General features: G+C 44.7%; 2 protein-coding genes across 3 annotated transcripts in view; one reads left to right on the forward strand and one right to left on the reverse strand.

The window, feature by feature from the left end:
* Positions 1–13647, reverse strand: part of TMEM178B (transmembrane protein 178B) — a 271646-nt gene that overhangs the window by 255258 nt on the left and 2741 nt on the right. Inside the window, exon 2 of one of the 2 annotated variants that reach the window (XM_083700894.1) lies at positions 13070–13084. The exons of the other annotated variant lie outside the window; for it this stretch is intronic. Coding sequence (XP_083557020.1) covers positions 13070–13084 — 15 coding nt within the window. The remainder of the gene's footprint in view (positions 1–13069; positions 13085–13647) is intronic. 2 annotated transcript variants of the gene reach the window in all.
* MRPS33 (mitochondrial ribosomal protein S33) overlaps positions 1–13647 on the forward strand; it is a 211550-nt gene that overhangs the window by 163011 nt on the left and 34892 nt on the right. The gene's annotated exons all lie outside the window — the stretch shown is intronic.

Below are 13647 nucleotides of genomic sequence, written 5' to 3' on the forward strand. Positions count from 1 at the left end.
CACAACAGGCACAGACTCTCTGGATGTTTCTACACCTTTGGGGTGCATAGAGAACTGGGTGGCAGGAACAGATGTTTCCCCTAATTCTGTGGTTGGCTCCACCTGGCCAGGAACCAAACTCCTTCTCCAAATTTGTGGTTTCGCTGCCATGTTGGAGCAACCCTAGGCATCTCTCACATACAGGCTGGCACAATACATTTTTCTGATGGAGGCAGAGCAGCAAATACCTCCAACCAAGTCAAGGTGCATAGTGGTACCCAAGGCCAACCAACTTATTTCTTGGCAACAGATGCAGAAAATCCAACAAGCTCCTCTCCCACTCCTTGGCTATAAAGATGCTGTCATCATCATATAATATGCTGCCCTTTCAAAATCACTCTGTTGAATAGCAGAGGCACACAATATGGCAGTGCTGCTGTTTCAAAAGCAGGGCTACAGATACAACGAGTCACAGCTCAGCTTTTCCTTCACGTGTAAATTGTGACTTGGCTCACTTGCTTGAGCTATCTGCTTGGCAGGTAGATTGATATGGCACACCATGCTGACACGATGGTTTGTGAGGAGAGCATGCCTTCCTGTAGAGATCTAAGAATGTTTTGCCTTCTGGTTCTCTTCCAAGTATCTATCCATATATGTTTGTGTACCCAATAATAAAAGTGAAGAATTCAAAGTACAGGTTCCAGTGACCCCCTTCCAAATCTTCCTTTCGATTCCAGAGGAAAGCAATGCAGACCACTGGAACACTCAAGAAATCGCTCCCTTCATTAGCTGCTATGAAATGGCAATACCAGATGAAAGCAATGAGCATATAAAGCTACACAAACATCCGCAAAGGTCACACAAGCTGAACACCAGCAATCAAGAACATCAGGCAGGCACTTGCTGGAGGAGATTATCTCCTAAGGCCCTTTGAAACCTGGCTGGCAAAAAAATAAAAAAAATAAAAATTGTGACAGGTACAAGCTGGCTCCCGTATGTCTCCTATGGAAACCACAGGAAAATGTATCCATGTTCCTTACATCATTACCCTGAAATGTCAAAGAAGTCACCCTCTTAGCAACAAAGGCCATCAGAAACAGGAGGAAGCCATTTGGAAAGCCTTTGAAAACCAACACTTTCCCAAGAAGTTGTCTGTTAATCGCTGCCCATCTGCAGTGGGTAAGGCAGAGGCTATATTCACATCTAACTCACATGCCCCTGCCACATTGAAATGAGGCAGCAATTGCTTCCCTTGTGTGACTGAGAAAAACCGATATACATAATCCAATGGAGTGCTTTTAAAAATAGTGTGCAGGAGCAGAACCATGGCACATGGGGAAGTGGGGCTAAACCCTTTCTTTCTAAATAATACTAATACTAATACTAATACTAATACTAATACTAATACTAATACTAATTTATTTATACCCCGCCCATCTGGCTGGGTCTCCCCAGCCACCCTGGGCAGCTTCCAACAAAGTATTAAAATACAGTGGTCTTTTAAAAATTAAAAGCTTCCCTAAACAGGGCTGCCTTCAGATGTCTTCTAAAAGTCTGGTGGTTGTTTTTCTCTTTGACATCTGGTGGGAGGGCATTCCACAGGGCAGGTGCCACTACTGAGAAGACCCTCTGCCTGGTTCCCTGTAACTTGGCTTCTTGCAGTGAGGGAACCGCCAGAAGGCCCTTGGCGCTGGACCTCAGTGGCAGATGCTCCTTCAGGTATACTGGACCGAGGCTGTTTAGGGCTTTAAAGGTCAGCACCAACACTTTGAATTGTGCTCGGAAATGTACTGGGAGCCAATGTAGATCCTATGCTGCATCCCAGGAAAAAATGCCACCAGCACTAGCAATGGCATTTTCGCTGGGAGGTGTCATCCCCCTAAGGGACTGTAGCAATGGTTTGGGGAGATTTTCGATGGGAGTGATGCGCAAAGGAGAAGAATTAACACACACCCCTCTCCTGCAAGAACAGAAGAATTGTTTGCTGGATGGGGCCAATGGTCCATCTGGACAGCATCCTGCTCTCCCAGCAGCCAACCAGATGCATGCAGGAAACCCACAAGCAGAACCCCTTGCACAAGGGCCCTCTCCCTTCCTCTGGTCCTGGTATTCAGAAGCAATGTGGCTGCAGTTCCAGAGGCACAGCATAGCCATCATGGCTAGTAGCCCCACCAATAGCACCTCTCCTCCGGGAATTAGTCCCATCCTCATTTAAAGCCATCTAAGTTGGTGTCCATCATCTCCTTCTGGGGGAGCAAGTCCCCTTTAATCTGTCCTAAATCTCCCAATGGCTGGCTTCATTGGCTGTCCACAACTTCTAGTGTTATGAGAAAGGGAGAAAAACTATCAGCATGGATAGTTCAGTTGGTTAGAGCATGGTACTAGTAATGCCAAGGTTGCAAATTTGATCCCTATGTGGTACAGCTGCATATTCTTGCTTTGCAGGGGGGTGGAAGAGATGATCCTCAGGGTCTCCTTCAACTCAACAATTCTATGATTTACTCCATAGAGCCTAGGACTTGTGGTTAAACCACAGAGCCTAGGACTTGCTGATTAGAAGGTCGGTGGTTCGAATCCCCGCGACGGGGTGAGCTCCCGTTGCTCAGTCCCTGCTCCTGCCAACCTAGCAGTTCGAAAGCACGTCAAAGTGCAAGTAGATAAATAGGTACCTCTCCAGCGAGAAGGTAAACGGCATTTCCGTCTGCTGCTCTGGTTCACCAGAAGCGGCTTAGTCATGCTGGCCACTTGACCTGGAAGCTGTCTGCGGACAAACACCGGCTCCCTCGGCCTATAGAGCAAGATGAGAATCGCAACCCCAGAGTCGGTCACGGACTGGACCTAATGGTCAGGGGTCCCTTTACCTTTACCTTTATGCACCATTTTATAAACTTCTATCAAGTCACCACTTAATCTTTTTAAAAATTATTATTATTATTATTATTATTATTATTATTATTATTATTATTATTATTCCCTGCCCATCTATCTGGGTTGCCCTAGCCACTAAAATGTTCTAAGTGCTGCAGCCTTTCCTCACAAAGGGGACACTCTATCCCCTTGATCGTGACCAGGTCCACCCATGCAGGGGGTATTTTGTTAATTAACAGCAAGATCTATTAAATGCCCGTGTTGCATTTAAATCCATTTGGCCCCGAGTAGCCACCCAGGCAGTGCAGGAAGCAGCAGAGAATTACTACCTGGCCTGCAAGAGACCCTCTTGTACCTAAGAAGCCATCCACCATCTGATTGATTGTAGAAACTCAGGAACGATTCAGACAATCTGATTTCTACCCAAGCAATAAGTCCAGCAGCCTCCAGACAGAGAATCAAGGGGAATTAACTCACCTGATAGGGTCCAATCCTCAGTGGACTCAACAGCCGAAATCTCAAAAAAAGTGGAAATCTAGTCTCTCAATGTGGTGACTGCACAGTCCATTACTCACTAGTTTACAGACACCAGGAGCCATGGTAATACTTGGTTCCCCACAGGGGCATTGATGGGTATTTAAGGGATTCAGGGCACAGACCCCATGACCCAAGGATGGCCAACGTCTCTCACACACAGTACTTTGCAGTGTGCCCAGTCAAGCTATGAGTCAGAAGCAGGGAACCTCTGGGCCACAGGCCCGTCTAAACCTGCTAGAGGGTCCAATATAGCCCTCAAGGCCATTTCCCTCAAATAAAAAATCCTGCCAATCAGCTGCCAAGACTGGATGACATCAGCTAAGGGATGGGGGTTCACCAGTGCTTCACCATTGCTTTTCCTACAGGGAATGTCCTGGCAAAACAGGACACCCCACCCCCCACCATGTGGGTCAACTTTGACAGTGGGCAGGACTGCCCATCTGACAGTCACATGATTCCCCATCCTTGCTATTGATGAAGTTTTTAAAAATAGTTTTTAAAAGAATGAGGGGCAGTAGATTCAGGACCCACTCACAGCTGTCAATGTTTCCCTTCTTTTAAGGGAAATCCCCTTATTCCGAATAGGATTCCTCGCAAGAAAAGGGAAAAGTTGACAGCTATGGACCCACTGCAAAAGTTCCCCTAGATCATCACCCCCTAACACGACTCCTGATCCGCCACATATCTGGGGGCTTCCATGTCTGGAGGAGCCATTACTCAGTAAAGTGTTATGAGGATCCACTTTGTGACAACCCGGTTCTGCTTAAATCCCTCCACCTGGCAACACCAGCAGTCAGCATTCATTGCCCGACATGACAGCATTGACGTCGTCTGACAGCCATTTTTTTCCCCTCAACAAGCATTGACTTTTGCAATTGCCTCATCCCTGCGAAGATGTCACATAACGTTTTGCAAGGGAAGGGTCAGTCCCGGTGCAGCTACTGTGAGAAAAGAAGAAGGTTGATCTTGCTGGTGGGGTGGGGGAATCACATTCTTCCTGGGGAGGGGGCAGGCAGACAGGCAAGTGACAGGATGGACAACAAAATGGGAAAGCAGCACACAGGGGCAGAGGGAGGGGGTGCGGTGGGGAGGGACCGCCCAGGTGTCTTCGCTGTGGGAGGTGACATTTGGCCCACCACCCTCCCACGACTCCCAAGCCTACCCCAAGCCATGGGGGAAGGGAGGAGCTGTGCCGGTTTGCCTTGTGCCAGAGAGCCAGTGTGGTGTAGTGGTTAGGAGTGGTAGATTCGTAATCTGGGGAACCGGGTTCGCGTCTCTGCTCCTCCACATGCAGCTGCTGGGTGACCTTGGGCTAGTCACACTTCTCTGAAGTCTCTCAGCCCCACTCACCTCACAGAGTGTTTGTTGTGGGGGAGGAAGGGAAAGGAGAATGTTAGCCGCTTTGAGACTCCTTCAGGTAGTGATAAAACAGGAAATCAAATCCAAACTCTTCTTCCCCCCTTCCCCCTTTGTTTTGATAGCTGGGGGAGGCTTGGGAATTGCAGGCAGGTGGTGTGCCAAATGTGCACCTGGGAGGGCACCCTCCGTGCTCTGCCGCCCTCAGGAGCCCCCCCCCCCCAGGAGTTCACCTACCCTGGGCAGAGTGGGCATATGCTCTGCCGCTGGAAGCACAAGGGGAAAGACCTGGGGAAATGGGTAATTTGCAACTCAGAAGATCAGAATTCTCAATATTTCTGTCAATCCTTTGCCAAAAGGGCACCATCATCTCTAAACCAGGGATGGGAAACCTATGTCCCTCCAGATATTGTTGAACTACAACTCCCATCATTCTTGATCACTTTGCCATGCTGGCTGGGGCTGATGGGAGTTGGAGTTCTACAACATTTGGAGGGCCACAAGTTGCGCACCCCTGCTCTAGAATTATGCCTGTCTGGAGTGGCCAACTGAAGTTATTTACCATCTACTTCATAGCTGTCAGGGCAGGCAGTCTGGAATCAAGCAAGCATCAGACAGAAACTTCAGTAGCTGAGTGGGAGCAACAGTCAGTTTGAGACAAGCTACGTCTGTACCTGAACAACAGTTGTTCAGACTCTGGAGCTAGACCATAGTCAGAAACCTTAGAGAACCAGGTGAAAACCTAGTACTTCCCAGTATCACCTGATCTCTCCTGAGCTGATAGCTGCAATGCCTCCTTGTTGCATACCCTCCAACATTTCTCTGACGAAAATAGGGATGTCCTAAGGAAAAGTGGGACATTCCAGGATCAAATCAGAAACTGGGAAGATTTCTGTAAATCTGGGACTGTCCCTGGGAAGCAGGGACACTTGGAGGGTCTGCCATTGTCAGAGGTTGTAATCCAGTAACATCTCAGTGGTATCACATTAGCTACCCATGCCCGACATAGTGAGAAAAATCATACTGCAGGAAAGGCTGTAGCATGTGTCTTCCATGAAGAAGGGACCAGGTTCAATTTGTGGCATCTCCAGGTATAATTATTATTATTATTATTATTATTATTATTATTATTATTTATTTATACCCTGCCCATCTGGCTGGGCTTCCCCAGCCACTCTGGGCGGCTTCCAAAAAAATATTAAAATACTATAATACATCAAACATTAAAAGCTTCCCTAAACAGGGCTGCCTTCAAATGTCTTCTAAAAGTCTGGTAGTTGTTGTTCTCTTTGACATCTGGTGGGAGGGCGTTCCACAGGGAAGGCGCCACTACCAAGAAGGCCCTCTGCCTGGTTCCCTGTAATACCCTGTAAGGTATTGCACAGAAGCACCCTTTTCTGAAACCCTGGAGAGCTGTGGCCGCACAATCCTGAACAAGCAGGCAATGGCCTCTGACTTGGCAAAAGGAATTTTCCTCTGTGTACACATTGTGCAAGTAAGCCATGATTGCATCTCTTCTGTACTAACACCCTGCATTTCTCCCCGCCCCCCCCCCCCCCCAAAGTACAAGGCACAGTTTGCTGGCCTTGCCTTGGGATGCTGGAAGGATTTCATACTCAGAAAAAAAGAAAAACATGTGAATCTTTCCCCAGACCAACAAAACATTGCATTGCACTCAGTCTTACCTTGGGGAAAAGAGGAAAGAGTCAAGCAACAATATGTGACAGATGTTAGACCCATCACTTAACGCATGATAGGAAAATACCATGGCAATGAATGAAAGAAAGGAAGGAAGAAACAAAGAATTCCCCCTAGCGGGTCCTTGTCTTAGCAGAGGGTTCATATTTAAGGAGATAAACAAATGGTCACTGAAGCCATTTGATAAATAAAAAAAATTGCCTCAAAGGTGAACTGAAAACTTAGTTGTTAATAAAATAAATAGATTGTGACTATATATGGTTGAGGTATTATAGGGAAGGATCCAAGAGAGATGGCTGGTTGGCCATGGTTGAGAACCGGATACTCGACTAGATTGCCTTTTGGTCTGATTCAGCAGGGCTCTTATGTTATGTCCTTACATATGGGAGGAGATGAGCAACAGGGAGGGAATCATGTGGCTGAGAACAATGCAAAAGTTATGGAGGCAAATTCCACCCACTGTCATGAACTGACAAAACAATAGGAAGGAGGAAGAGGAGGAAGGCAATCCTGGTGAGGGGTGTAGCCAGGACTAGGACACACTGGGGCAAGCACGGGATGGGGAAGGGAGTACTCATAGGGTGACGGAGGATGACAAGGGAATGGAGGTCAGTGCATAGGAACCAGAGCAGCAGGACCTTCACCAGAGCCAGGGGGTCCCTATCTCCAGAGGGCCCCTATCTCTGAGGCATAGGGAGCAGTGGGTGGGATGCTCCAGGAGGCACAGGCAGACAAGGGCCCACAGCCCAACTCCCTAGCTGGCCAGGTGAGGCTTGCTAGCTCTAGGAGGAAGTGTGTGATTCATCAGCTGGAGTAGGCTTGGAACACGTAAGGTTCACATGTGTAGTCGAGCCCAGATGCTGCAATCAGCATGCAAAGTACAAAAGGGAAGCAGAGCTGAGGTGCAAAAGTGTCTGCTCAACTGACCATGTTGATGGACCTTTGATTGGATGCTCCTGGACCTCTATGGGGCTGTGCTTTGTGTTTGACTCTGGGCTGTATCCTGTTTGCTGGACTTCATACTTGACTTACTTGGATGGACCCTGGATTGTGTTTCCTGACCTTCAGACTTTGGACTTTGCTTGCATGGATTGACCGACCCCCCCCCCGACTTTGAACTTTGGGTGACATACTGACTTGCCACCAGGTAGGCCAGGGGTTCAAGACACCCACTACCCTAAGACCAGGGCCAGTTTCCCTTCTCAGGAGTTTCTGGTGTGGGTGCCACTTCACCACAAACTAGAAAGAGGAATGTTTCAAGAAGCATACAAACAGTCTTGCCAGATGACAGGCAGTAGCCAACTAACCCGTTTCATCTGTGTGGGGATTCCCACTTGTGCAATGGAAACTCCCTCCCTCCCCAAATCTGTTCTGGGGGTTTCTCAAGAGCAGATTTGGAGAGGGCACAGGGTGTATGCAGGGACTGGATGGAGGGGAGTTCCATTGAACAAATGAAGATCTTCCTGCTGATAGTATGAGTTAGCTGGATACCAACCAGATCTTCCAAGGCAATGTGCATATGAACCAATATAATAAAGGGATGAACTGCAGCAATACAAAGTCATTCAATAAAAAGCTAAGGAAAGAAACAAAAATTAAGCTCAGAGCCCCAAAAACTGCCAAACGAGAAAAGGCAGAGAATAACTCAAGGCGAACAGAAGTGGGATTCTCAGAGGGGTCAGAACATGTTTTTTCAACCACAGATGGAAGCTGGTTTCACAGCTTGTCTTATGCACAGTGATATCTGCAGGTTGAAGCCTGCTCAGACCTTGTCTTGCCCCCTTCTCTCATACATACTTTTATAAGAAGCCTATATGTGTTGCTGCAGATGTGAGTTCATCATTCAGCTTTAAAAATTATCAAAAACCTTTTTGAGGGTAAATCCTACTGAATTCATTGGAGCTTACATCTGAGTAAGCATCCACAAGGTTGCACTGCATGTGTCCTTGGGATTCCCTGTGGTACTCATTCCATCTTCTCTTTGTCTAGTTCCAATGCGGACCCATTGGGGTACTCGGTTTTGCCCCTCATAAGATGTAGGTGTGTATCAAAGCAATAGCTCAGAGTAATCCAGATACAAACATTAAGAGATAACAAGACCAAATAAATTCTCTGAAGTGTATTGTGCAATCTCCAGCTGAAGTTGGCATCAAGAACTGGGATTCTTGCTTTGTACCATTTCCTCCTTCACGATGGACTTCATTTCCTTTCTCTCTAGAAACAGATCTAACAGATCTCCTAAAGCAATTTATTGTGAAAGCAGTAGGTCAAAAGATCAGCTCCTTGGAACACTGTGTATCTGGAAATTCAGCTAGGAGTTCAGGAGTATTTTAAAGAAGTGGGGGGGGGAATGTTCTAGGGCTCCATAATATCCCTAGGACCTCCATCTCCAACGTTCAAGCTGTGAATGCCGTTATTTATGTAGCCAAAACGGCATGCAAACACACCCCACACCAGGGAGGTATCATGATGTGTGGTTTGGCCCTTGAGATTCATGCTCCCCCTGTCTGTATCTTCTTTTATAGCAATATATAGCTTCATGTTATCCTGCTTGTTGCGGTTGTATTACTGTTTACTATAATGCTTTATTGCTTTGATTGTTAGCCCTCTGTGAAACTAGTGTTTAAAAGCAGGATATGAATCCTTAAAAGTGTAGGGGGGTGTATTCTGCATTTCCAAGGAACTGATCCTTCCTACATTCTGAAACTCTGTGCCCACTGGTATTAAGCAGGGCACCTTTGCTATGCTGCTTTCAGCAGCTGCTAAAACAGGTAGATTTGCCATGTAACGTAAATTTAGCATGGGTTTTAATGTTGTTTTATTTCATTATTTTATTTTAAAGCATTTATAAACCGCTAAGTGGTGTACAACCTAAAAACAGTATCATTAAAACAAAACAAAAATGCAAGACAGTGTTGTTGTTGTTGTTAAACTGCTTCTTTTATTCTAAAACAAAAAATGAATTACTAGAGGTGATGAATTACTCCTCCATTCCTACGCAACATTGAGGACATACTGCAAGCCTTAGAAAGAGCTTGCCCAGTTGATCTTAATGACCAACAGGGCCTATCCTACCATTAGGCAAAGTGAGGCAACTGTCTCAGGTGGCAGAGGCTTTGGGGCAGCAATAGGAGCCCCTGCCTATATCTCCCAAGTTCCCAACCATTCCCCCTCTCTTGCCACATGGCCTTTACTGGGCTCCTTAATCTAACCCACTGCCTCAGTGGAGGATGCTACTGCATCACCAGTGTTGAAGTAAGATTCAGATGCTGCTTCAGCCAACTTCTGGATGTTTAATTGGAAGCAAGCATCTAGTCCTCCACCAAGGCAGCAAAATATCTTGGGCTGACTGTGATGAGCAGCACATATAGAGGGGGAGGCGGCAAAAGGTAGCTCAAGATCTGCTGGCAGTTGTCTGGGTGGTATGCAGTAGATCATCAATGATTTATTTTGATTAAAAAATTGCAAACTGAACATCTCCCCTTCCCCACATTTGCCCAACCCTAAGGCATAGCTCAGATATAAACAATAATAGCAAGGGTCATGCAAGCACTGAAGTGGCAAGAGAATGAAAGTTGCTGTTATCAATATGAAAGAAAATGTTAACACAGCTATATGTTGCAGAACATGGCAGGTACAGTCTGTCCTCTAGAGTCCTTGTTTCTGCACTGGATGAATGGCCACCATTCCAGCATAAAAGTCTCTCAGGGTTGGTTGGTTGGTTGGTTGGTTGGTTGGTTGGTTGGTTTGCCCTCCAGCCAGTTGAAGTTTTTGTGTCAGCTTTTTAAGGATTTTCTATCCCCCCCAAAAATATATATATATATATATTATCCCATTTTAGTTCGTATAAACTTTCTGCTTCTTTCCAGTTTCTAGCTATCAATATTCTTGAGGCCATTAATAACTAACCCATTAAACGTTTATATAATAATCCTTGGTTATCTCCACTGAATATACCCAACAATACTATTTCAAGTGGAGTCCCCCCCCCCCTCCTTGGTTTTCCCAGTATTTTTAATATTTCTATAAAAAATTCATCCCAGAACTAGGTAACTTTGGCACAGTCCCACCACATATGCGTGAAGGAACCGTGAGCTGTACGTGCCCTCCAGCAAACAGGTGAGTATGACTTATCCATTTTAGCTATTTTGTAGGTGTTAAATGCCATTTTTGCATTTGTTTCAAAATAAATTATTTTAAACTAGCTGAGCTTATTTTATAAGGTTTTTTTTTTTCCCACATAGCCGCCCAATCTTCATCATGATTTCCCAGTTTGCTTAACAATAGCAACAACAAAATAATCCACACATAGACTGGACTGTCTCAAAGTAGCCCACATCTTCTGCTTGGTGAAGTTGCATCTTATTGGTTAACACACATATTAGGCTGCTGAGATGAAGAAATCTTGAAGTAACCAGTAATGGATTTTAGTATGGAAGCTTGGTTCTCATCCTCAAAATGAAACCCTGTGCTCAGTGGCTACTCTGAGACATCATGTTATTTCATTCTAAGTCTATGTCTTCTGCACCCCTGTCTTCCCTTGGTGGATCTCAGAGTTTTAGTAAAACAAAACTTAGATCTCAGAAACCACAAGACAGACCTCCCTTGCTAAATGGGGCCAAAAAAAAAAACATTTAGAGATCCTCATCCTAAACCAGCTCCCATTGACTCTGACCATGAGTTATGCTAACTGTGGTTGGTGGCAATTTGTTAACATCTAGAAAGCCACTGTTTCTTGCTTCTTTACAGTAGTGCTAAATTCTTATGGTGTTTGATGCTCAAAAATCTCTCTTAACGCATCTCATTTCATTTTATGCAATGGCTTGTGAAGGCTTTGCTCTAAGAGATTACCTGTATTATAGGTCTTATAAAACGTTTCAAATAAATAAATTGGAGTTGTGGCAGGGAAGAGTAGACAAATACCATACATTTCCTATTCGATGTATCAGACTCTTTTTTAGATTTCAAAAAAATCTAACATACTATCACATTCCCATCAGTCTCAGTCTCAAAAAACCATATTCTTACTATTTCCATTTTGCTAATGGACAGTTGAGGCCATGCACAGTTGTTTGCCCAAAGCTACTAAGTTAGCTCATGCCTGGGGCAACTTGTAATGTAGATTTTCCAGATTTACACCTGTGTCAATATCTGCCCTACTTAATAGTAACCCAGCTGAATTAGACCAAAGGCCTGTCTAGCCCAGTATCCTATTTCACAATGGCCAACCAAACAACTCTGCAAAATCCAGAAGCAGGACATGAGGAAAATGGCCCATCTGCACTGTTATTCCCCAGTGACTGGTACTCAGAGGCATGTTGCTTCCCATACTGGTGGCAAAATAAAGCCATCAGTGCCTGGGAGCCATTGACAGCATTGGTCTAATCCCCTTTCAAAACAGTCTACGATGGCAGCCATCATTACACCATGGACTAGCAAATTCTATAGTTGTACTATGTGCTGTGTAAATAAATATTTCCTCTTGCCTTTCCTGAATCTTCCAGCATTCACTTTCATTGGGAGTCCCTGGATTCTAGAAGGGAAAACATATCCTTGTTCTCTTTCTCTACAACACACACACTTTTGTTTGCCAGAGCCATGTCCCACTTTACTCACCTGTCCCCCCACCCACCCAAACTAAAAAGCCCCAAATACTGTGCCCTACCCTCATAAAGGAGTTACAGGAGTGCTCCAATTCAGACCCTGATCATTTCGGTTGCTCCTGTCTTCATTTTCCAGCTCTAGATTTGAGATGCAGTGACCAAAACCATACACAATATTTCAAGTGTGGCTGCACCAAAGATTTGTACAAAGGCATTGCAATATTGGCAGTATATTGCCAAGCTAAAAGCTGGGGTTTATTTGCACCTATGAGCAACAGAGACCTAAGTTACTTATCAAAAGAAGAGGTCTGTCCAAAATGTAGTCCCATCATTCCTTTTGGTCCTATGCCAAGAAACCCAAAGCCTGACCTAGAAGAATCCTTTGTTTCCCTGCTGAGCCTGCCAATCAGGATGCTTGTTGTGATGACAGCTTCTGAGCATGGACAGTTGCCCATTACAAATTGCAACAGGGCCAAGAATGCATTTCATGAAGTCACTAAACAGCCGCTAGCTCATAACGCCTTCTAGCCATTAAACCTCAAAGTTGCGTTTGAACTCGAACTCATAACAAATAACCAACAGGCTTCCAATTGTTCATTCATAAAGAGTGTTTGATGTCAGGGTGTTGACCTTTGCAATCCTTTGTGTATAGCAAATGAACCAAAGTTATATATTTATGCAAATGCACTTGGAATCTATGCTGAAGACAAACATATTTTTAACAGAGCTTGAGAAGGATAAAGCTAGCTAAACAGAAGCTCTATAAAATAAAGGAAAAACCAGCCTAATCCCTATATGCAAAGAAAACCTTGCAGGTGATCTTTTAAATTCATCCAGGAACTACTGGAGGATATTCTGTTTTGCAGCAAAAAGACATAATAACGTGGGCAGAAACCAAGCAAAAACAATCCACTTGTTCCTTCACATAGCTTTTTTCTAGATAAATATTTAACTGAAGCTGCTTCATTATATACCTTTTTGCGTACTGTGCTATGAGCAGAAGAAATAATCCAAGTAGATTGACTAACCTTGTTGGCCAAATGCTGCATGAAAAAGGAGGAAATGATATATGTGCGCTTTTTGTCAACATATGACTCTCCTTGGGGAGGAGGCATAACATTATTTCATTTTAGAGCTTTAACAGGGTACTTTTGCCAAATGAAATTCAATGATCTCTTTTTAAATAACCTGTAACCACTGAGCTTGAACATGCACATATTCTACCCCCACCTCCTGCTTGCACTTCTCCTTGCTTGCTCCCTATCTGATGTTTAGAGAAGTCTATTAGTTTATTCAGAAGTAAGCTAGCTTTCTAGCATAAGATTAGCGACAACCAAAAATTAGCAGGATTCAGTTAATCGGGGTCAAATTCAAAATGCTCATCTGGTTATTTTCTGCACTGTTTATGCATTAAGTAAAGAGTTCTAAATGCCACAGTGATTTGTGGCCTTATTAAAAAAAATTATACAGAGCAGAAGATTTGAGGACCATGCAGACCCCTTCCTATAAAGTCTATAAGCCCAGCAGAATGTCTCGACCTTCATATATGTTCCAAGTCAAGTCACTCAGAGCATAGACAACAACCGTCCTTCCCACAGAAAAGAAA

This window comes from Podarcis gaigeae (assembly GCF_964106915.1).
Source record: "Podarcis gaigeae genome assembly, chromosome: 10".
NCBI lineage: Eukaryota > Metazoa > Chordata > Lepidosauria > Squamata > Lacertidae > Podarcis > Podarcis gaigeae.